Source organism: Neodiprion fabricii, chromosome 7, assembly GCF_021155785.1.
Source record: "Neodiprion fabricii isolate iyNeoFabr1 chromosome 7, iyNeoFabr1.1, whole genome shotgun sequence".
Classification (NCBI taxonomy): domain Eukaryota; kingdom Metazoa; phylum Arthropoda; class Insecta; order Hymenoptera; family Diprionidae; genus Neodiprion; species Neodiprion fabricii.
This window is the reverse complement of record NC_060245.1, coordinates 3,252,910-3,277,271: the sequence shown is the minus strand read 5'-3', so window position 1 is coordinate 3,277,271 and position 24,362 is coordinate 3,252,910. Positions and strand designations below refer to the sequence as shown.

The following is a 24,362-nucleotide window of genomic DNA, read 5'->3' as shown; positions in this document are numbered from 1 at the left end:
GATACCAGGATAGTCTTTCGGAAAAAAATTACAAACATGGGCCGATGATTTTCAAAATCGGCTAAAACCGACATTATTCACGTTGGCGCGTCGGAAAACGGAATGAACACAGCAACGGAACAGCGGAAATACAACAAAAATAACATAATTATTGCAGCTCCGAAATATATTAGCTGCGATTTGTAAATGCAGGACTGACTTGAATATTTGTTCAGATTTAGAAATATAAGTCAGCATCTTGTGTGACGTTGAATTGAAACAAATTAATAAGGACCCGTAGGTTTGATAAATTACGATAGGATTGTACCAGAGTTACATCATAGGATTATATCGTACGCATTCGTAATCGTAGGAAAATCAGCCTTACATGCGATGGACGGCCGCAAAAATAAATGTAAATAGTATAGTTAATTCACATAAGTACACAGTGATAAACACAGTGGTATATAAATGTCGCAATGAAAAATTTAGCATGTCAAATTTACAAAGTATTAAAAATGATTTTGTTCTTTATATTATATAAATATGCGGTAACTCACGGACATATTATAGTTCTTTTCAGATCGACGATGAAATTGATGACTCTCGACCTGTGGTTACTTCTCAATACTCGACTCATAGTTAATTTTCTTACAAAAACCTTCAGCTCCCTGATCCAGATCATATCCATAATGGCTCTAGGAGCAGGTATCGCACCAACAGCTCGTATCTATTTGAATGATGAAATTTTCGTTGGAACGATATCTTACATTCTACATAAAATATGTACAAAAAATGTCTTCATCATTTAACGCTGATTTCACCTCAGTCCAGAAGAAAGTAAAAGAATGATAAGAGGAAAAGGAAATCCAACTTTTTTCACAATTATATTTTCTTCTCTTTCCTTCACTGATAACTACCCAAGTTGGATGAGATTTCATGACAACGTATTGCAAATGAATCAGAAGTAATTCATCAATTTTGGTGACGAGAAGAAAATTTTTCGAAAGAGTCAGCATAGATTTGAGATTAAAAAAAAGAACACACAAACAAAGATTAAACTTAATGTTAATATTTTGAAATAGGTGTATTAATAGCATACACATTGGTGCATGTGAAAATTGACGTGTCGATGTATCCCGAAGAGCATCCCTATGGCAAGGTGGTAAAATCGAGCGATGAGGAACTCATTGGCATTGGGATGACTTCGACAGAGTCAAATTTGTTGCTAGTACAAGAACTAGCAAGTCTCAAGAACCAGGCGCTCAATATTGAAATGAGCTTGATAAAAATGGTGATGAATTTTACATATTTAGCAATTAATAATTGACTGTATTATTGATGAATGAAAAATGCTCAAAATTGTCTCACTTTTTTCCTCTACAGAAAAATCAATACAAGGATCTCTCAAATATTGCGCTGAGCAGTAGAAAAGGTACATACAAAATAACTCTCTTCAGTGAATACAAAACAGTTAAAAATATTACAAGGAGCTGATTGGAGCTCACTTAAGATTTAAACTTGTTTCAAGAATTTCTTTACTTACGCATGAACTCTCAATTTAATAAGAACCATCAATGCGATGATACATAGTTATGTAGATGAGCTGTTGGGTGTTTTTTGTTCAGACCAAGACCTTCCAGACTTTGCGTCCGAGGCTGCCGGTGGAGCAGTTCTGGACACTCCTGACACAGAATCGTATCATGAACCGTATCATCAGCAAATAACTTTTTTTGGTATTCCAATTTGGGAGGCGGGATATTTTACACCTCGTAAAGTGATACAGGTGTGTTAGTTGGGTTTGTTGTGCATTGATTTGCTACGAAAAAGGAAAAAGCCCACTTTAACTTTACTTGGATCAATACAGCAAATAATGGGTTTGATCAGTTTTACCCCATTCAATTTTATACTTCAAGATACACTGTAGTTTTTCTGTACAAATCCTCTAGCCATGGACTCAAGCAGGAGAATGTTGGGCGTTTCGAGGATCAAGCGGAAAGATACTTTTGAAACTGGCACATGCGGCACACATCGACAAAGTTACACTCGAACACATACCCGTCTCAGCCTCGTTAACCGGTTCGATAAACTCGGCACCGCGAGACTTTTCGATTCACGTGAGTGAGAAATAAAATAGGAATATTAAAAGCATCTTTCAATTAGTTATCGCTTCATCATACGCCCGCCGAACTATTATAATTACACAATCTACTCACACGTTTCAGGCGATAATAGAACACACTCTTCAAAGACTAGATAGTTTCACGTATGACATCAATGGCCAGCCTTCGCAGACCTTTGTTCTGAAGGTAAGACTGACCATGACTTGGCCACGTTTTGTGATTTTGGTGCAGTTTAATGATGTAAGTTAATTGCGTTTCAGGACAAAAAGGTGAAGATGTATTCGATCGAAACAATTCTTCTTGAAATACAATCGAACTGGGGTCACCCTGATTTCACCTGCATTTACAGATTCAGAGTTCACGGCAAAATCGCCAGTCATCAAAAAAACGATCCCGGACTTGAGATTGGCGAGGAAAAGTAGAAAATATACTGTGCAAAGAAATCAAATGATTAAAAAACCATTAATTTCGTCAATAATAATGTAGCGTAACTGGCCATGACGATCATACAGAAAACGATCGTTTCATTTAAAACTTTAACGAATATTGTGTATCAAGTGTGCATAACTTAAAAAAAAAATAAATAAAAGATAAATATCAACGTACTGTGATTTAGTTATTCACTTTATTATTGTATTGTATTACAAGGTGATTTAGTAACACGCGACAGCTCTGAAAGCAGCGCGATTACCATTTTTCAGTCGGTGCTCCACCCCAGCTCTGGGTAGGAGCAGGTGCTGCAGCAGCTGCGGTGGCGGCAGCCGGGGTAGCCGACCACTCGTCTTGTACCTGAGAAAAAGAGTTCGCAATCGAAGAATTTCATCAAATTCGCGGAGCAAATCGCGAAGAATTGATCCTAAACAGGATTCAGAAGAACTTCATACAGCTTGTCCAAGATTTGTGTGTGGTCAACTTTGGTGTAGCATTGAGTGAATATGGTCTCGAAACATATTTGCATTTTGAAACGAATGAGAGTTTCAGTTAAAGTAGTTAGTGTTTTACCTGCGAAGCCCAGTCCTCATTGGGTGCAAAGGCAGCAGGTGCACCAGCTGCGGGAACAACTGCGGGTGCAGCACCAGTGTCGTCTGCCCAGTTTTCAGTCGCTTGAACAACAGCAACCTCGTTAGCCCATCCAGCCTCAGTGGTAGGCGGAGCTTCGGCGCTGCTGATGAAGTCCATTTTTGCCGGTGCTGCGATCTCCTTTGCTGCTTGTTCGTCCTTCTCAGCCTGCAAAATAAATCGTTGTGCATAAGTTAAGAAAAAGATTGTGTTTCCTGATGAAGTCGGATGAATTTTCTCTGATCTTCCGGTGTCTTGCAACAAAATACAAACCTCATCTGGATCTCTGTAGAAGAAGAGATCGACCACGACTTCCCATTTGGTTTCGCGAGGAATGGACCCTCGGAGACGCAGTACCTCACGTGCCAGGAGCCACCACATCAGCCCGATGCTGTGCCAGCTCTTAGTGTTGCACGGAATTGCGATGTCAACGAATCTCAGAGGCGAGTCAGTATTGCAGAATGCAATTACAGGGATGTTCACGTAACTGGCTTCAGTGATGGGTTGATGGTCGGTAACAGGGTCGGTAACGATCAGCAGACGAGGTTCCCGGAAAGCAGCCTTAAAACGTGTGAAAAAAACAAAAAAAGAATCAGTCATATGCTGTTGAGGGATTTTTCTAACACTGGAATCTAGTTTTTGGTTCGTTTATCACCATTCAGAAAAGATTAAGCCTTATGTACCAACATATGTACTTTCTGGACATAAATTGTCTCATCATTTAGTATTCATTATTTACTCTAACTTCAATGAGAGAAAAAAACTGTTACAACCTGAATCTGGTTGGTAAACGCTCCGGGCGTGAAACGTCCGGCAATTGGCGTAGCGCCGGTGTGGGCGGCGAACTTAAGAACAGCCCTCTGACCGTAGGGACGAGAACTGATAACGAAAACCTCGCTGGCGTGCTCGATCGCCACGATAGCACGAGCAGCCAACAAAAGCTTCTCCCAAGTACGACGGAGGTTGATGATGTTCACACCTGGAGACAACCGTTTGGACCTTTGCTTTTACTCGGTTACTTAGAACGGATCGCGACAGAGTTTACGAGGAGTTCGACTCACCATCGGCACGTCGTTTGTAGACGTACTGTTCCATCTGGAAATTGACGTTGTCACTGCCCAGGTGAGTGCACGCGGCCAACATCTTGGTAACGTCATCCTCCTTCAGAGCTAACGCGTCCAATCCTCCCGACATCTTAACGTTGTGGTTGAACTACGATTCAACCTGAAATACAAAGGGTTTTAGTTAGCTCGAGAAATGAAATGCTGTGGATTCTGACCAAAACGACACTCGTTTCTCACATGTTGCTTATCATCAGTGCCCGGATAGATATGTATTCCACATATTGAAGATAGAAATTGCATTTTCTGGATCCAAACCTCATACTTTATGCAGATAACCAAATAAGGTACGAAAATGATTTGAATAAAAATCATGTATTTACATATCAATCAGGGCCCTATTCATTGTTAATCAGCGAATCGTGGAAGTTCGAGGCTAGGCTGACACGTGTACTCGCCACGCCGACAGTTATCTTTCAATTTTGAATCGTAAGCACCGAGGTTTTTGTCATTTGGAATGTGTTTCAAGGCAGGAAAGGCGTCGCTGATCAACTAGGCCTAATTTCACCGCCATTTCTAGTCAACTAATATTATGATATTGGATTTTTGTTACTGAACTCACGTTTGGCAATGCCACTGGGAGACTTCCTGAACAGGAAAGAAGGTCCGTCATTTTGGACGCATTCTACGTCAGTCAAGACCGTACTTGATTTTCAACCAGCTCGTTCTGGTCTTCCTAAATAGAACGGAGAAAAATAATATCTGCATAATTTTCACCCAACTTTTAATCACGGAAATATATGCACAAAAACGTTGAATATTCCAGGATCGGTTGTGCAGTTGCGGATTTATTCCGGGGAGCGTTTAATGGCGGAAATTGTGATTAAATAGCGCGCGAAGTTTAATTATCGAATCGATATTTACCTACTTTCATAATACAAAATGTTGAAATTGTAGTTATTTTGTACAAATACAGTATACTTTGGAAACAATAATTTATTCTTGGATTAATTTAATTATACATGGTATATACCTGTTAACGATTTAACGGTCAGCTACAAGTCTCTCGTTCTCCTTGCTTCGTTACGTTTCGAAGAAATGATCCTGTGATAGTAATCGTTTTAAAAAAAATCGCAATAATCGTAGTATTATTTATGAGAATGCAAACAAGTAGTGCTAAAATTTATTTCATCATCAATCTCTTACGCTCTTTTTACACGTGCACATTGGTTTCTATGTACATTAGATATACATAAGACGGAGAGTACACGGTATGTAAATTATACTTACGAAGAGATTATTTTCCGAGCGTATATTATATTATGTACGTATGTATGCATTCGTGGTGAAACCTGAATGATGGGAGAAACATCTGGCAAAATGCTTACACTTCATGTCGTATTATTATATATAGTTATGTACTAATAATATTTATAAATATCCGTAGCAATTATTTCCAAGTATTTTTACAGAAAAATGATAAATCGATATTGCAGTTCGGTTGTTTTGTATTATACTGTGGCTACAGCACAACGTGCTTAGTTATAAATAAACGTAATATATTTGTTGGTCCTGCAGTAAACTCGAATCAAGTTTATTTTTACATTGTTTACGTATTACGTAATTACATTCTTCATACATGTGCTAAAAATACAAGGTTCCGTTTTTGAACTTGTATAATATAGATGATATTATTACTACAACCGGTTGGCAATCTTTACGAAAAAGAATTTAACTATTTCATATAGTGAATAGTGAATGTATTTACAAACGATATGATCGTTAATTAAATTTAGAGATAAAGAAATTATAGAAAAAAAGCATCGGGAGAAAGAGTTAATCAGAAATATCAGAATCATATATTAATTGTATCTGACGTATCATTGTACTATTTTTCCTCTCCTTTGTACACCAATTTGTCCAAATTTTTATTACTCTTCCTTTCCACTAAAATCGTGTAATTCTCATTTCAGCTGCGACTGTGAATAAAGGAAATATGTAACATACAATTTTATGCGACGATGTATTAAAAAGTATACCCACCAGTACGAGACGTTTTACCGTTGTCTTAAGGCCAAGTATTATAAGAATAATAATGAATCTCGATACTAGAATATTATAATAACGCCCCAATATCTGACATATTTTTTACTATTGCTATACATATAAGAATTATTAAAAATGGCACAATCCTAATAGCTCGCTATTATTCATAATTACCACTACGGTATACACAAATTTATATTATATATATGACTGTACCTTCAAAAAGTTCATCATTACTGTAAGGCTTTTTCTTCTATTTCTCCTAACGAATTATTTGCTACATACTATAACTAGTCGCTAGCAAATCTGTGTATGTTTGTTTCCATTAACCGTAGTAAAACCTTGTGGAAAAAAAAAAAAGAAGAGATTATTGGAACAAGATTAAAAAATAATGGCAGTTCATTCGTCTAATTAAAGTATTATAAATCGTTGAAACTTTAATCCAGTCTTTTATAAGTAATTATGACTCTCCGATCAACGAGGACATGATTCCAACTTACCATTGCTGATCATCGTCACCGTTCGTTTAATAATGATGAAAAAAATATAAGTAAAAATACCACTCAAAATAGCAGACAAAAAAAAAAAAAAAAACTCATAAACGGAAAAACGCAACGCGAGTGATAATACTATTACACTGAAAACGAGAAAAAAACTAAAACCATCTGCACATTAATTTTAATCAATTACTACCGAATATTATTGTATAAACAATCCAGTCGCTCTATGTTTCGATCTTCACTCCGCAACGACGGGCCGCATTAATATTCTAATAATTCGTGCGCGTCGTTGAAATAAGTACGTTTCTTACACAGAAATCAAAAATTAATCACGATTTTTTCAACAGCAATTTTCTATTCGGAACTTCCGGAGAATATACAGGGAATAATTTCTTGGTAATTGAGTGGCAGGACGTGATACGAAAACAAATAAGAGATTCATGCATAAGTATACGATTAATAATATATAATAAAATATAACGTAACGCAATAATAAGTGATAATAATAAAAATAATAATTACACAATAATTGCTCGACATTTAAACGATAATAATGATAGTGATAATGATAATAATAATAATAATAATTATAATAATAGTAGTAGTAATAGTTGTAGTAGTAGAAGTAGTAGTAGTAGTAGTAGTAGCAGTGGCACTAATAATAATGATAATAATAATAATAATAATAATAATAACAACAACAACAGGAGTAATTGTAGTAGTGGTAGTAATAATAATAATAATAATAATGATAATAATAATAATAATAATGTTTACAAAGAAAACAGGATGGACAATTATGAAGATCGTTAGAAAAATTATATAACTCTTAAAAAATATACATACAATATTTCTTATATTTTATTCTATTTTATTTGTTTATTATTGATTTATTTAATTTATTTATTTATTCATTTATTCATTCATCGTTCTCTTGTTTTCTTATTTTTCGCCCGGTTATGTGTTCATTATTTATATTGTCATTCCATTTTCGCATTTTCGATACCGTTCGCTTTGAGGGTGTGTGTATATGTGTAATAATTTTTCACCATGCTTATTTAGGGAAGAAATTAGTTTCATACTACTGGATACTACTAATTTCCAATCGGTAGAATTGGTTAAAGATGGTCAAGATGTTTGACTGAAAGATAAAAACTTTTTCAGGGGTAGAAAGAATGGAACAAATCCCACGACCTTTAATTTTGTCTAACATAATGATATTAAGACTGCTATCCATCAATTTTTAAATGATCATTCCTGAATATATATATATATATACTGAAATTTGTTCTCCTGTAAAAATTTATGAAACTAACACGTGTCTGCTATATACGTATACATCGTGTACGCGATAATAATATGCTTAGGTACGTGTTTAATAACCAGCCGATGCTATTGAATGTGAAGTCAAAGTGTCATGTTCCGTCGTGTCGTGTGCATGGAGGTGGAAAATTGTTCTTCCCTCTCTCAACCCTCCGTTCCCGCCATCACATATTACGACACACAGTATTACATGTATATTTAGGTATTCGTGTAAATATTGTGTAAGCCACCTGTTACCTATTAGTATTATACATCTCAGGATAATTGTCTTTCTCTACCTGTAAATATGAGAAAGATATTTCAACAACAACAACGGAAAAACCGGTGACAGATGAAGGCGAAGGAAAAGAAGACGAAGATAAGGAAATCTATGATTAGCGCAGAAGATATTCGTGAACAATCAGACAAAAAAAAAGAAAAAGCTATGGCTGAATCGTTTAATTATAGAATCAACGGTAATAATTTATTGCCTAGTCTAAAACAGTAAAGATACGAAAATTTCGGAAACACAACTTTAGATATGGTCAAATATAATAGATAGAAATGAACAGAATTCAAGCAACGCTTTCTTGAAAGATGAAACATTTAACGATTTGGATTTTTATAATCTTCGTGGACATTGTCGATGTTGTTGTTATCGTCGGCTCCGTGTAATAAATTTAATTTGAAAAAAAAACGGAAAGACAATCATAACAAGGAACATGTTTATTATTTAAAATGAGAAACAAAAGACAAATACGTCGTAATAAAATAAAATGCAATAATAAGAAGAGAATAATAGGTTTAAACGTTACGATAAATCAAAGCAAAGTCGGTGGATATCGATGTCAGGTTACTACTAATCGAAAGTCCTGAAAATACATATATACATATATAAATATTACGCATATACATATATATATATATATATATGTGTGTATATGTATATATGTATTTATATATATACATAAACAAACGATGCTCCGATTTATATAGATATCTCTCTCTCCTTCTGCCTCTCTCTATCTCTCTTTCTCTCTAAACACTTTCGATAAGTCAGCAGTCTATACTGACATTACAATGCAAGCATGGAAACATACAATTACACAAAGATACAAGAAAAACAAAAATATGAATGATAAGAAAATAGGAGTAACCGATCCAGTTCTCGAGTTCTCGAATACAATGCGCTTATTACATTATGGCGATGAATCAGGTCTCCGTCAAATCGATTGTGTAACATTGGATTCGTTAGCAGTTAAAACCACAGAAGCAGGCTAAGAAATTATTAATATTAAATCTTGTTGTCAAGCTTGCGAGCCATCAGTCCTTGATCCATTTGTTTATTTTCACGTGTTAATTCCGTAGATTCTACTTTCTTCCTCTCTCTCTCTCTTGTTTCACCTCTTCATGTAACCCGACACATTTTTGCGTGCCTGTGTAAGTATAAAGTTTCTCCGAAGTGAGACGAACGCAATGATCGAAATATTGCCGATAGAAAAGATGGATTCCAAAAGAAACGAAAGCGAAAGAGAGAGGGGAGAAATAAAAAACAGACAGTGATCAACGAAATTTTCTGAAATTAAAAACTGATGAAACGAAAATTTCACAATCATTTCAATGCCCTATATCAAAGAGCTACAAAGCCCTGCGCCTGGACCACCAATACATTCTAAACGCCCACTCCATTGGCGTAGTTTGAAGAATGTTGTTGATCAATTCCGCAGTTATACGAATTCTGTAGGTAATTGTTGCAGGATAAGATGACGATGACGATGATGACGGAGGTTGTCGTCTCCTTTGGGCACTCTGCGTGGCCTGTTTTTGTTCAAAACTTGGTAAAAAAAATATTGAAAATAAAAATAAAAAAAATCGTGCGTCAATGTCGGTAAAATTTTCTAATTCTAAAAATCTCTGCGCAGGACTGAAAATTGATCAATTTTCTAATCGTCACCTTTGGCAAAAGTTACGAACAAATTAATTCAACTGTATCGATAAATTGCTCCAAGCACCTTGATCGAAACGTCGATAAAATGCTACTGAATATCAACAAATAGTAATCAAAAACAAGGTACAAAACGATAAAGGAAGACAGAACTTACCGTGCTCTGTCATATTCTTGATATCCATCCTATAACATTTTTTCCCTATCTAATCTCGACACTCAAGAAGAGAAAGTTCAATCGAGTCTACAACGCATTTATTTCGGGACTATAAATAAATGACTACGAAATCATAAGAAATATGTCATCGTCAAGCGGGATAAAATTTTCGAAATAGGTAATAAATATTTAGTATATCAAAGGCAACGTATCCAAAGAAAAGTAATGCTATAAATACACATCCGAGAAAAGGGGAAAAGGTATGGATAACAAACGGAAGTGATAAATTTATAAAGATAAATGAGAGAAGTAGATCTGAGCTTGCATTCTTTGTGTACGATAAAAAGATGACAAAGAAGCACCCGAAACGATCTATAAATTATAAAAAATTAGTTGGTAATTTAAACAATTACCTAGGAGTGATACTGCGTAACGTAAGTCGATGGGAAGAGTCCCCGTCTGCTGCCAATCTCTCCGTGCCACCAATGCTGGTCAGTGCGATCTGTAACTGTGATGACGTCGCCTCGTCTGAATTCAAGTTCTCCGGGTTCCTGGGGTGCAAAATCATAGAGCGCCTGGACCAAGCACTGCAATAACAAGAAAAGTCAAATGAAGACGGAACGTCGATGATAACTTTGTAGTAAATTCATCCGATACTTTTCACTTCTGGAAGTTAATACTTCTCATTGATTAATTGGAGTGATTTTAGTATCGATATGTGTATAAATAAGACCGAACAACCATTTCGCAGCATATCGTTATTTTTCCTCACCTCCTCTGGTTTCATATCAAGCAATTTCACGTCCTGAGAACGAGATACTGATGCGGTGCGATGATATTCGACAAGCTCGTTAAGACTGTTGAATTTGACTACCCAAAGGAAGAACTTGCCTTGCGCGTCTCTGAGGACTTTGAAATGCTGAACGCCGTCCGAGCATCTGTGGAATTGAAATAATATCTCGATTCGAAGCTATGCATAAGCGTTTAAATGGTTAAATATCTTCGAGTATTATTGTAAACTATGAGAGGTAAAAATCATACAAATACCGCAAATCTTTGTTTTAACAACTTTTAAAATTAGACATTTTCCGAACGATGAAACGAATATTTGTACAAAACTTACTTGACTGACAGGGAAAAATCCCCGGGAGAACTCTCGCTGATTCTGATAAGAAACGCACCTTCGCGTTTGTTCATCAAAAGCCTTTCCGCATCTGCTCTTGTTATTCTCCCGTAATACCAGCTGCGTACAGGGAACAAAAATAGAAAAGTCAAGTTCTGGTTCTCTCTTTTTTTTCCCTTGTTTCAACCATAGCCTTAATTTGTTATCTTAGGCACTTTCAAGTCAGCATCGCCTTTTTCATATAGCTTTGGCTTTGGCTTGGGTCAACAATGGAATGAAACTCATTAAGAAAGAAATACGCCGTCAAACTTACTCGTGATTCTTCATCTCAATGTAATTGCTCGGTATCAAGCCTTCCCTAGAGTCCAATTCTGCTCTGTACCAATTCATGTCGTCTTCCATGTTTAAAATCTAATAAATAGAGAAAGTTAAATCAGTTATTTATAAAATCAAAGGAACAGTGTATTTTGTGCATTGTTCTTTTGAGATGATGAAAATAGAGAAATTGGAAAATTGAATATGTATGTAAAGGTAAATCCCCAGCTATAAAAAATGACCGATTTTTTTTCAATTTTCTGTCATTGCTGCTCTTGTCTTCCTATTGATAACGGAGCCAGCTGCATGCTGGTCAGTGTGGTAATAATACATGCTGCGCAAGTATACATGTATGAATAATCGCAGCTTCCACCACCAAAGTAGCAGCAGCAAACCGAACCAAGGTCGTAAGATTAATGAGTTTCGTTTGCAGGAAAGGAGGAGCGAAACTGATATCAACATAACGATAAGCAGGTGGTATTTAAATACCCTATTGATTAGGACAAAAGATAAAAGAAAAAAGGAACGCCAGAGCATACGGGTATTTAAAATGATATTTTCGTGTAGTAATGTATGCAGCGGTTGTTAAAGGAGGAAACTTATCTTAGACGATAATAGATGCCAAAGTTTGAGACAAAAATATCTGTTTGTATACTAATTATTGTTATTCGTCTTTTTCATTTTTTTTCCTCCTCTGTAATGTGACAATAATTTTTGAATGATCTTGAATTCTTTAGTATGAAATGTCATTTCTAGAATATAACTTATCAATTGTGAAAATTAATTATTAACAATAAATTCTATGGATCGATTTAACGGGATAACAAACAGGGATGTCTGACCTTTCATTAGGAATAGGAAAAGGAATGAACTTTAAAATTTTGAAAATCGGATATCCGCGAAAAAAAGTTTCTATCTCAAGTTTTTCTTTCAATCTTTATTTTAATTTCATAACGAAATACAATTTAATTTCTCAACATGGACAAGAAATTTTGCGTCATTGTGCGACTTGAAATGTACTATTTTTAGGACGTATAGAATGCATGTTACTACACTGCACATACATTTCTAGTCATTCCCTTAGAGTTGCTAAATTTCTCCACAAAAATGGCGCCACTTGCAGCCACTTATAGAATTTTTTATAAATGTGCTGACATTTTCCAACCGATTTACTTTCGTAAATCCGTTACAATATCGACGCCCGTTACATAATTTACGATGCGTTACTTTTTTCACAAGTTTGATCGTTTCGTCGAAAATTTGCGGATGGGATCGTGGTTCGTTGGTTGGTCGCCGTTCCTAAAAAAAACGCGAAATCATCTAGACGAGGAAGAACCGGAGAGGCTCTGTTTCCCTTCATACCTACGTGGGTATCTATCCACGTTTCTCGCATGGTTTCATGAAAATTTATAAATAGGTATAAGAGAGAAGATCGAGTATAGTTTTGCCCAAGCAGAAAATAGCTATGGCATAACTTGGACACGATATTCAGCTCGTGTCAGAGTCAGTCTCAGAAATCCCAAGACTCAGTTCCCTGCATACGTGCTTATGTATAATATTCTCGATTTCTCGTTTCGTCATAAACTCTTACGACAATGTAGTTACGCGTAGGAGAAACACGATACTCCGAAAACAATGACAAACTTCCACAAATAATATTCATTCCGATGTCGAAATAATATACAATAATCATCAAATGTATACAAAGTAAGAACGATTAACGTATGCGCAACAAAACGTCGTCGTTTCGTTTCTTTCATAAAAATTCTTTATGTTAAATGTACAAATATATTTCACTTGACGCTTCGCTGTCATAAAATATTCAGCAGCTTTTTTTTATTTTTTTTATTTTGGTACTAACGATCTTTTAAACGATCGAGAAGCATAGATAGCGCGATCACCGAAGAAAGGAAGCTGCCAATAAAATATTGGCGAGTTTCCTTTCTCTTCTTTTTTGTTTTTTTTTTTTTTTGTTAATAAAATACAATTCGAAAGACTCAGATGGATATACCTATAAGCAAGATTCGAAGAAAGTTTTCATGATTGGCTGAATGAATTCAGAAAGGCGATTGGTATCGAATTTTCTCGATTCATGAACCTGCAACCAAAGCGCAAATCAGGGATGAAAGAATTGATAGTAGACAAAATTGATGAACGCAATGAAAAATTAAGGGTGTAGGCGATTATAAAAAAAAAAACTAGCCAACTTATTAACAAGGAATAAAAATTCTTTTGCCATACGTAGAGACAATTGTATTACGAAATGTCATATTGTTAGATTGCAAAATCCCGAAACGCCATAAAATCCTCCTCCACCATCCGTAGTGCGGATCAGTGAGATCGAAGAGCGAACACACAGGTGCATGCATACACACATACGTATGTGTATTTCTATATTTGGTGATTGGGAGAATGGCGCTGATGATATAAAAGAATTCGTTACTGCTTTTTGCGGGTGTATGCGCGTGTGCGTGTCCCGTTTTCCTTGTCCCGTGTTGATATCGTTCTTCCTCCTTTCCTTTAGTTTTATCAAATAGACGATGACAGGGCGATGGGTAAAATAGAATAAATAAATAAAAAAAAAACACGTAGGGAAAAAGCGTGGAACACATTGTAACGTTGTTGAGTCGAACAAGCGATCGTTCGTCATTTGTTTTTATTTTATTTATTTTAATTTTTTTGTTCATTTCTTCTCTTCTCTTCTCTTCCCTCCATACAATCACCGCTGCTATTCTTTTCACCTCGGTTATCTAGGAAACATGTTCCGCATATGCGCGCTGTCCCCCGTTTACATACATCACACGTATGGTATAAGTATAGATAAGATAAGAAGCGTGTTATTTGCGCTTAATTTACAGCGCGAGGCGTAAGAAATGGGATAAATATTGCCATGGCACGATCAGGGATTATACAGGATCCGTCTAGGACGACACATGTGGGTATGCATAAGTAAATAGACACATTGTGTGAAGAGGAATGGATAAACGACGAGATGACGAGAGCGGTGGTGGGCGGGGAAGGGCGGCGAGGAGAGGGTGAGCCGTACCAACCTTCAATACTTGACTCCTACGAAAGCTGAGCTCGTCGTCGGCCGTCGCATTGAAATCGTGTTTCGCTATCGCCTCCATGGTGATGATTCACTCCCTTTATCCGAATCTATTTATCCAAGTTGAATCCTGGCAAGTGCGTTATATTTGTTATATTTCGCCGAAGAATTTATGCGTGCGATATCAATCGTTCTCCTGCTCCTCCTCCTCGTCCTCGTCCTCCTCCACGTCCTCGTCGTCGTCGTCTTCGTCGTCGTCACGGGTTCTCGGTTAGGTAGGTAATAAACGAACGTCTCTCCCTTGGCACGAACCAGCCTTGAACAACGTCCACCTCGACACAAAGTTCAAACGACCCAATCGAAGAGTAGTTTTTCCTCTTCTTTTCCTTCGTATGTCACACGCAGTGTGACTGGGTATAATAAGCCTATGGGTACCACGTATCGCCGTATGTAATGAGGAAAAAAAAATCACAGCTGCGGATCTACTCCGTGGATGGTGATCGGCCGTTCGTTCGCCTCTCGACGCCCGTCGGTCGCCTTTCGATATATATATATATATTATATATATATATATTCTCTTTTTTTTTCTTTCACCTCTGATATAGCCTGTTGAGAGAAGAAGAACAACCTAAACTGCACAGTATACAACATACACCACCAGTTGATAATAATCGGACACGTAGATTTTGTGACAGTAACGAAAAACCGCAGCTGGGTTCTTTATTTTGCTTGTTGTTTTTTTTTATTTTTTTTTTAAATTATTTTTCTTTTCCTTCTCTCGTTCCTTCTCTTTGTACCTCTAAACTTGTTGTGTTGGTGTTGTTAAACTCTTGTTCCTTTTCTTTATCGTTCCTCTTTTGTTTTCGAAACGTTTTACTTATGCACCGAGACGCGTATCTATGTCACGTTCGCGTTTGTATGGTTTAAACAACACACTGTGAACGATATCTGTTTCCTCTCGATCGAAACACGAGTGCCAGGAGCCAGTAGTAGTATTAGTAGCGGTAGCGAAACGCGATACTAGCAGAAACGGAACCCGTAATCTTTCATTATAATTTCGGTCGGTTGTCTTCTTGCGGCAAGAAAGTTAAATAATAATGTTCGCCGCGTTAATTGCTCCTTATTAATCGGAACGAACTTTTATTGGTAAACCGTTAAAACTGTCATCAGTTCACGACGACCACCGCAATTGCATACTTCGAGGAATTATAACCCATTGCTTTAAGCTTACGCTTATCAGCCGCCGTCGGTCGCCACTGACCGCTGCTGCACCTCCTGCCTTCTCCTGGGGATCCCGGTTAGCGATGGTGCTGCCACTGCGTCGTTTCACGTCGGTACTAAAACAGCCCGACGATATTTTGGGGCCTGGTAATTTTCACCCGATAGTTTATCCCACCTATCGCTTATCAAGTCGTATTCCCATTGACTACCCCAGGCGTTTCGCAGGGTTATTGTAATTGCGGAAAATCCGTTCGAGTACATTTCTACGCGGCAACATGAACGCCATTTTTTTTTCTCATTTTACCTCTGGGACTACTTCGCGACCGCGGAATACGCGACATGCGCAGTCGGCAACAACTCGGTTGTACAGCTCGAGGAAAAGCCTGTCGACTGCTGTCGTCATTCGGCAGAGCCAGGCACGTTTCTTTTCATGAAACACGAACAACCGCCTATCCTCTGCGTCGATGTATGTATGTACATACAAACAAATAAACGCGCATGCGTATAGGTTTAGCGAGTGGAAGTTTACATTCGTAGAAATGATGGATGAATTATAATAAAATACGGTGTTAAAAATTAATAGAGAAATATTTGTTCATTTACAATGAATTTTGAACCATAAGATCGATTTGAAATTCGCAACTGTATACTAGTATCGTTGATGCACAGGTAGGTATAGATAGGTGTAATTAGCATATAGGTGTATACGTACACCTTGTTCGAGCTGATTATTCCGGCCAGAGACAATGACGAAAATTTACGCGTTACAACATGTATACACATACGTATATCTATACATGTACGCATATTATGAATTATTCAGTATCCGGATAATAAATTATCGGTTAAACTGTTGACCTGTCGTATTTATTCTTCCTTGCGATATCCTCCATGGCCACGGTGTGAAACCTGCGTGCATATCTCTGGTAACGGTAATTTCCCAAATAAGAGAAAAAGATAAATTTTTGTGCGTGAATCATATGTGGCGGTCACTGATCCATTCCGCCGGAAGGTCGAAAGTATCGGACGTCGCCTGTCTGCCGGCGTAGAACGAAACTCATCGACGAAATTGAACATACCATAATAACGGACTAATAGGAGTTTGAAAATCGAGTGTGATTGATAGGTAGTACCCAGCTAAAATAACCGATTCGTACCGTTTTGCTTTGAATCGGGATCGTTTCGAGAATTAAAGAAGGACTCATTCTGATAAATGTATTATATTTGTATTGTGTTACGTCGTATTATTACTGCGCAGCTTTATTAACCAATGTATCCGGGAAACGCTACCCACATACGATGCTGCATACGATAGAGAGATGAAAGAGTTTTCACATACTGCCCAACGCATGTCCAACGACTGTACGATGATGAAAAGAGTGAGACAGAATGAGAACTGTGTTTATTTCAAGTGGGATATATAGCTATATATGGTGGACGATGATGGTTGGGTTCAGTTCCTCTACGTGAACTCGGCTAAGTCTATCATTGTCAAGCAACATCGTCCACTGCGCATGCCTGTACATCCCTTAAGGATCCACCAAAGAGGAACGAAAAATAGAAGAAAGAAGCACGACGGCCCTACAGTTCGCACGTAGTTTCTGCCCTTTTCGATGCAGGTCGCTCTCCGGTTATGTATACCTGCGTACAGGTATAATACATGCATGCATGCACGTCTCTTCGAAAAGAAGATGAAAGGTACTTAAATGCGATCCCCGGACAAACGGGCGGCTCCTGCAACGAGAAGAGCGGGATAGAGAAGGGCTGCAAGGAGAGAGAAGAAGACGGGACGAGTCTGAGAAAAACTGCGGGTTTGAGCACGGGAGATGAAGAGATAGAGAGACGCTCGACGACGGGGAAAGTACGGACCGCACAGCGCGAGAAAAACCACAGCTGGAGTCTGATTCTGTCACCGTCGTGGCTACGGAGAAAATCAACAATGGAGAATCTTTTCATTTCATTAGTTTTGTTCAACACCAAAATAATGATGCGATTGATAATGATAATGTTTGATACTTGACCCTAGTCACTTACACGGGGTCGAGTTGATCCTAGAACCGACTTTAACGTACAATTTTGAAATCAGCGTGCTTGAATCAGGGTTGCTTGTGCAAGTAAAATGAAGGATGAAACAACTTTTCACTCTCAGAGACCCCATCTATGTATTGCGTATCGTTTTATTTTTTTTTGCTTCAAGAATTTCTCCCACATCTTCCATGGTTTTTTGCCAAAACTAAGATCGGAATCGATTTCTGAATTGTTAAGTTTTGTCTCAGATTTTGTTCAACTCATAACTGTGCATAACGTAATGTTGCGCACAGTAAAAACGTTCCAAAGTTGGCTGGGGTTTGAGTAACCCTGTGTAAGTAATGTGGAAGTTTCCATAGGTGTAAGCGACTAGGGTTAATTATACGGAATGATAAGTGGGTCAATATAACAAACATTTCATCTGGTTTACTACGATGACTATGTTAACTATCGCTGAAGATATGGCTTTCAAATTCACGGCCCTATCTCATTTTTGAGAAAGTTGGTATCGGTTGCTTGAGTAGGATTTAAAATTAAAATTTAGTTTAAAGGAATCTAGCTCCGATACATTAATTTTCGACGTTATACTTTCAAGGAATAAATACATACCCCAATATATCGTCATGTATATAACATAGGAATGTACAGACATATAAATCGAGAGAAAGTTTGATAAAATTTTTATCACACAAAGATTGATAACACGTATGTTATAATTTGAGGAACGTATGGTTTAAGCAAAGTGAATTATAGCATTTTGAAATCTACGAAAAACGCGCGCGACGACCAATTTGTCAAATCATATCGTGTTGCGATTGCGATCGCAACGAATACGTGGTGGGAGTTGGAAAACAAGAAGGAAGATGTGAAATAAGTAAGAAAAAAAAATTACATTATACCCTTACCAGACTTGCGTCAGTCGAGCGATTGACGTAATTCGCTGACGCGTGCTGCGGCCAGTATAAGAGAACTCGCGTTCTAGATGCGCGATTACGAATCGAGTGCCAACCAGACTTCGATTGATGGTACCTAACTCATTTTCTTCAACTGGATTGTACATTATTGATGAATTTTGCGATAGTTAGGAAAGTAATCAGGTAATTCTTGGCAATTAACCCAATTGATCGTACCTGCCTCTGCCTCCATCCTCCCATCCTTTTAATTTTTTATCCACCCGCCACGAATCCCAGCGCAATCTATTCCCACGGGCCGCGTTTTGCCGATTAAATATCGATCGAATCGCATCATACCGCGACCTGCGGATATATTTCCCCCACGAGGTATCGCCATCTGGCAATGATATGGTTAAAATAGAACCGATGACATCTCAGTCGGTAAGATCGGAAACCCCGTGTACAATTTTCTGTAATTCAAATTAGCGTGGTTCCTTCGTTGGAAACTGAAGAAAAGATGTAATCGCGTTACCAACGCTCGTCTGTTTTGGCATTAAACGACATGAACCACGCTTTTCAATTGTGTGTGAATAAGAAATTCCCGCCCACAATCCGCCCACGTTCGAATCATTCGTAACAAGTGCGTGTATTAAATACTTAACATACCAACGTCATGCTGCGATAACTGTCATACGAGTTGTTGTTCAACGTGGAATTTTTCGTCAATTCAGCATGTTCGAATTTCAAAAATTCAAGCCGATACGAAAGAAAACGGAAAATTTTCCAACACGATTCTGTATACGGGGCTTAAGCCACGGCTGTTCTTTCTACAGACCGTTCTATGCCTGTGTGCACAAACACGCATGAAGCGCTGCAGCGGTCAGGTTATTCTGGTCTCAAGTCTGGTTTACAACGAACGCAGCGCCTTCTGCGGCCACAGAGCAACGCACACGCGCACAGAGAGGAGGTATTCCTGCGTACGTGAGGTCGGTGTCGAAGTGTGCCGCAGGGTTACTGCGGCGTTAGCATCTGTTGTAAACCGGACTTAAGGCTGTAAACTGAAACAGCAGTCGTGGCAGAACACCCGGCGGGGCTCTAAACCCTGCACAGCAAGCCAGCAGGCCAAGCAAGCAGGCAAGCCAGCCAGCCAGCAAACCGCCCCGCTTTTTACCAGGGGTAAAATATCCCCATCTGCTCTTGAGCAGCATTTTGGCCCGCGGGGGAATAAGTTCTATGCCTTGTCCTTATATACACAGACCGTTTCGGAGATGAAATTCAATACACACAAGTCCCATATTTCGTGTCCGTCGAATTCGAGGTACGCGGAACTGTATACGCCTGAATTTTTTCCATTAATTTTCATACGAATCGTCAAACCCCCGCTCGGATTCAAAGATCCCCATGTCCATTGATGAGGAAACACGTTTATGCTTACCTCAAACGGTTATAACCATTGCCTTGACTGTATTTTTATTTTATATAAGCATATGTATTATATGTACATGCGATTACAGTAATAGGATCGTGACGTTTACATACATCGAATACCTGTAACAACCACCTGTCTCATCGTGACAACTACACAATATTTGTGTTAATGTGTGTATATTCGTGCGTCTATTCATACCGAAGAAGCTTTGTTACGTGGGCGTAGGTGTGTAAAATAACGAACCGTATCCCACCGACACGTGATCGAAATCATGTGCATAGGGATTATTTAACGCAATGCGATACATTTTACGTCAGTCCTACTACCGCGTGGTACACGCACACATACACGCGTGCATTCAAGATTTGTATTTACGTATAAAGATACGCGTTGTCCTAGGTCAAGGTCATCGTCCTCCCACCCGTTACACCGTATACGTACGATAATCCAATTTAGATAACAGTAATATAGAGGCCTTGAAATATAAGTATGTAAATATTAGTGAGTCATTACAAGCTCTACGAGGTGCCACATATACCGCGGCATCGCGTACAATTAACGTACATAGATGTCAATGTGCGGTAGGCCCCGGTAGGGTTCCTCGACCAATGTGTAACTTGGCCCAGTCATCTTCTCGTATTTGTTTATATTATTTTATTTATTTTCTTTATCTGCGACGGAGCGTAGTATAAGTATATACTATATTATCTCCATTGATGCCTGTGCTATTATACTTTCGATTTGGATATGAAACAGTAGTGAAACTGAAGTTTCGTAACGTTAACGTAACGAAACATAATGCGGGAAAGAAAACAAAAAATCATAATTGTTGCTTGATTTTAGAAATACATTCAAAGAGTTGGGTTTGCAATATACTGCGAAGTAACGACTTTTTCCTAAACACGTGTAACGTTACTTATGACTTAATCCTCATAAAAAAGGAAGTAACGTAATACACTTCGTTCGAATTCTATGCCGGAAAAAGGAAACGTGGATATGAATTTTGTACAAGTAAAGAATAATATGCAGCCTTCGTTTTGTCGATTATTATTATCCATTTCTCCGAACAATCGCGTGTAACAAAAATTTTGATACATGGGCGAAAGTCGTTTTACGCTTTTGTTGTTCTGTTCAATCGAACCGGGACTTAATCTTTCAATTCAAAATACGAATGAATGTACCTAGAAAGCTAGTCTCCACGCGAAAAGTCATCCATCTGCTTAATACGATATACCCGAAGTAGTTTAACATTTCCGTGCATAATCTATAAAAGTTGGTTACGTATTTGTTGGTTACTACCCATATGTATTTTGCATCATATTATGTATATTGTCATGGGATTTGAACATGGATTGGAAAACAAGCGTGTTAATTCTATTCTCACGCGAATCGCAAATTGCCAAAATGTCAAAACGAAGCTTTACAAACGAATAACGTAAATCGTTCGACAGGTGTCAACGATCTTACGCGGGGATTTCAATGCGGTACATGTGTGTATATTATGCATAGAACCGGACAACAAGACTACACGTGGCTTGCGCCGTCGTACACACGGTTCGGGAAACGGGTGGCAAAGCTAAACATGTGTTTGTGTGGGAGTATGTATATATGTGTGGGTATATGTACCATATCCATACATATATCGTTCGGCGTCTCTCGTCTTCCGTCCCAGTTTTACATGTGTTATACACACAATGGCACGTACCGAATCGAGTCGTATGTGCACGCATGCATGCATATGCGTAAGGCACGTGGTATCGTACATACCTACACACCGAGATGTATGTATCTACTCCACTTTCATTCATTCATTCATTCGTTCGTCTCTAGAAATAAATCCCCTGATTCATAATCAGTACCTTCTCTACTATACCGATATGCGGGTGTGCGGGGCTTACTCAGACGTATAGTGTAGTGTAGTTTCAACGGTCCTAGTCGTAGTAGTAGTAGTGGTCGTGTGCATGAACGAATATATTAGTATAGGTATGTATAATACGTCAGAATGTATATTATAGAGTATTAGATGCCTTGCAGTAGAGACGCACCGCGGTTTATTTACAATCCATTGACGACCACGGCGATCGTTTACACGCCGGTAACTCGGAATTATACTTACAGTTTATTATTAAGTCGTGCAGCGGTCTTCTCCGCGCGTTATTCATGTTCGTCGGGAAATACCTAAAATACTTGTATGCGATAGACACATGTTGCACATGACACCGAATTTGTGGAGAAGCGTGTAGAAAGTGCAATCAACGGAATGACAAAGCAGGCTTGTTTTATTTCACTCAATTATTTGTTTATACATAGATTTGCTTTGTACCTGTCTCCGTTTTTTTTTTTTTTTTTGAGAGCACTTACTGTACCGTTAACAGTGCAGATACTGAAGTTTAGTGTGAAAATTATTTAACACTATCAATAGATATATGTATATACACGTCTAGATGTTAAAATATATTTATAATGCCTGCTGCAACACACACACACATTTAAATTTGTAATTCCTGCTGCATAAACTGAGCAAGGGGATATTAGCGAGAGTATTTTGAGCGGCCGTAATTCCCTTTGCCAAATAGGTTATTTGGCCGAACGGCATAAACCAGATACCTACCTACCTACCTACCTACCTACCGACCTTATCTATAGGTGTACATGTCCTGACTAGAGGTACATCGTACCCAGACGTGACGTTTCAACGTCATATTTACTTACGCACGTGTCTCGCATAACGGTCGTGTGGTATACTACCAAGTTTAAAAGTTGCACGTACGTATAACATCTAAAAATACTGTACAATGTAGCACCCTGGTGAAAAATTCCGCTACTACGAATTTTTACAGTAATTGAAAGCATATGGTACCATATCGTAGAAAATTTTTTTCAATATCCATAATTTTTCGTAAAGAATTGTCAAATTTTTGTTAAAAATTGTAGTATCTTGCAGATTTATTTTTTTTTTTTTTTTACTGAAAGTAGAAAAATTTTCATGACAATCTACAAGTTTTTTATGAGAAACTATACATGCATATTTACAATATTTTTTACGACATGGGCATTGAAAAGTCCACTTTTTGTGGCAGTTTTCGTTCCGTAAAGTGACGCTTTATACGGCAGCGAACAAAGTTGCGGAATAAAGTCTTTATTCCGCAGTTTTGATGCGCAGTTCGATGTGCGCATCCCAAACTGCCGAATAAAGTAGCTTCGTCGAACAGATGGGGCGACGTAATCTCACTCTTCGTTTTGCTTTTCAATGCCCATACCGTAAAAAATATTGTATGTGGCATGCCCGTAAACCGTTTTTTGGCTCGGATAATTTCAGTACTCCCTTCCGGCTCGCTTTCGGCTCGCCTTCAGCTCGTCCTGAAATCTTTATCCTTGCCAAAAAAAAACAGGCGGTTTACGGGCATGCCGCATAAATAGCTATTGTACAGTCTCCCAATTTTCGTAAAAATTGGTAGAAATTCGTGGAAATCATTTTCACCAGGGCACATAATATCGGACGAGAAGCTTCGCCTGCATCCTTGAACGTCACCGATAGACGTAGCGAGATCATCGAAATAATTGCTCGCCCTTATTGCTTATGATGCGAGCGTATATAATAAATATCTCGGCACTCTCACGTTCACGGTCATAGTTATAGACGCCTATAGAGAGTTTCGTTCGTAATACGCATAGCCCTATGCCAGAAACGGACGCACAAACGGAGAAACTTTCCTCCTCGGTTTTACCGTACGATACGGTGCCATAGAATATACCTTCTAGGACACAGCGTCATACCTGCACAGCTGTACACCTAATCGTAAACCGTACATAGGCGGAAAGATACCTGTGTACAGAGGCATGCAAACTGCAAGGATAATGGTTAATGGTTAACGGTACACGTGACAGAGGGTAGGTAGGAAATCGGTAGGAATACCGACGACAACCCAGCTGCGCGATATTACTATGTGTAGAAAATAAGAAGCGAATACCGGGCCGAAGGATGAACATTAACGTTGACGTTCCGACGTGTTGGAAAAATAGACTAGTCAAAAAATTCCTTCTTGTTTATAAGATATCCGTACATTTATATTGAATTTTCAAAAATTCTCTCCCGGTACTGAGTCGCCGTGCGATATTCCCTCCAGTCCGTAAA

At 38.2% G+C, this 24,362-nt stretch overlaps 3 protein-coding genes and 1 long non-coding RNA gene across 6 annotated transcripts in view; 2 read left to right on the top strand and 2 right to left on the bottom strand.

Moving 5' to 3' along the window:
- Nucleotides 1–1,255: 1,255 nt before the first annotated feature.
- LOC124186588 (SUN domain-containing protein 1-like) lies at nt 1,256–2,641 on the top strand. Its single transcript, XM_046578420.1, has 6 exons — nt 1,256–1,273; nt 1,366–1,414; nt 1,608–1,765; nt 1,929–2,096; nt 2,205–2,288; nt 2,363–2,641. The coding sequence occupies exons 1-6, from the start codon at nt 1,256–1,258 to the stop codon at nt 2,522–2,524; spliced, it is 639 nt and encodes a 212-aa protein (XP_046434376.1). The 3' UTR covers nt 2,525–2,641.
- Nucleotides 2,642–2,708: 67 nt separating this feature from the next.
- LOC124186466 (40S ribosomal protein SA) lies at nt 2,709–4,975 on the bottom strand. The gene is made up of 6 exons (XM_046578214.1): nt 4,845–4,975; nt 4,223–4,385; nt 3,935–4,140; nt 3,435–3,722; nt 3,105–3,329; nt 2,709–2,891 (listed from the first exon to the last, which is right to left on the bottom strand). Exons 2-6 carry the CDS (start codon nt 4,353–4,355, stop codon nt 2,790–2,792), a joined length of 954 nt encoding a protein of 317 aa, XP_046434170.1. The 5' UTR covers nt 4,356–4,385; nt 4,845–4,975; the 3' UTR covers nt 2,709–2,789.
- A 2,504-nt stretch (nt 4,976–7,479) lies between these two features.
- The window catches only part of LOC124186467 (growth factor receptor-bound protein 2), a 35,572-nt gene continuing 18,689 nt past the window's right edge, over nt 7,480–24,362 (bottom strand). Inside the window, exons 1-6 of one of the 3 annotated variants that reach the window (XM_046578216.1) lie at nt 14,661–15,188; nt 11,609–11,706; nt 11,296–11,415; nt 10,945–11,110; nt 10,586–10,759; nt 7,481–9,904 (exon numbers count right to left, since the gene is read on the bottom strand). In XM_046578216.1, coding sequence (XP_046434172.1) covers nt 10,586–10,759; nt 10,945–11,110; nt 11,296–11,415; nt 11,609–11,706; nt 14,661–14,738 — 636 coding nt within the window. In that variant the 5' untranslated portion in view covers nt 14,739–15,188 and the 3' untranslated portion in view covers nt 7,481–9,904. Of the gene's footprint in view, nt 9,905–10,585; nt 10,760–10,944; nt 11,111–11,295; nt 11,416–11,608; nt 11,707–14,660; nt 15,189–24,362 lie in introns of those variants that run through there. The other 2 variants (XM_046578215.1, XM_046578217.1) reach the window with 2 other exon arrangements.
- Nucleotides 15,904–16,732, top strand: LOC124186470. The gene is made up of 2 exons (XR_006871677.1): nt 15,904–16,024; nt 16,103–16,732. It is a non-coding gene; the product is annotated as an uncharacterized LOC124186470 (long non-coding RNA).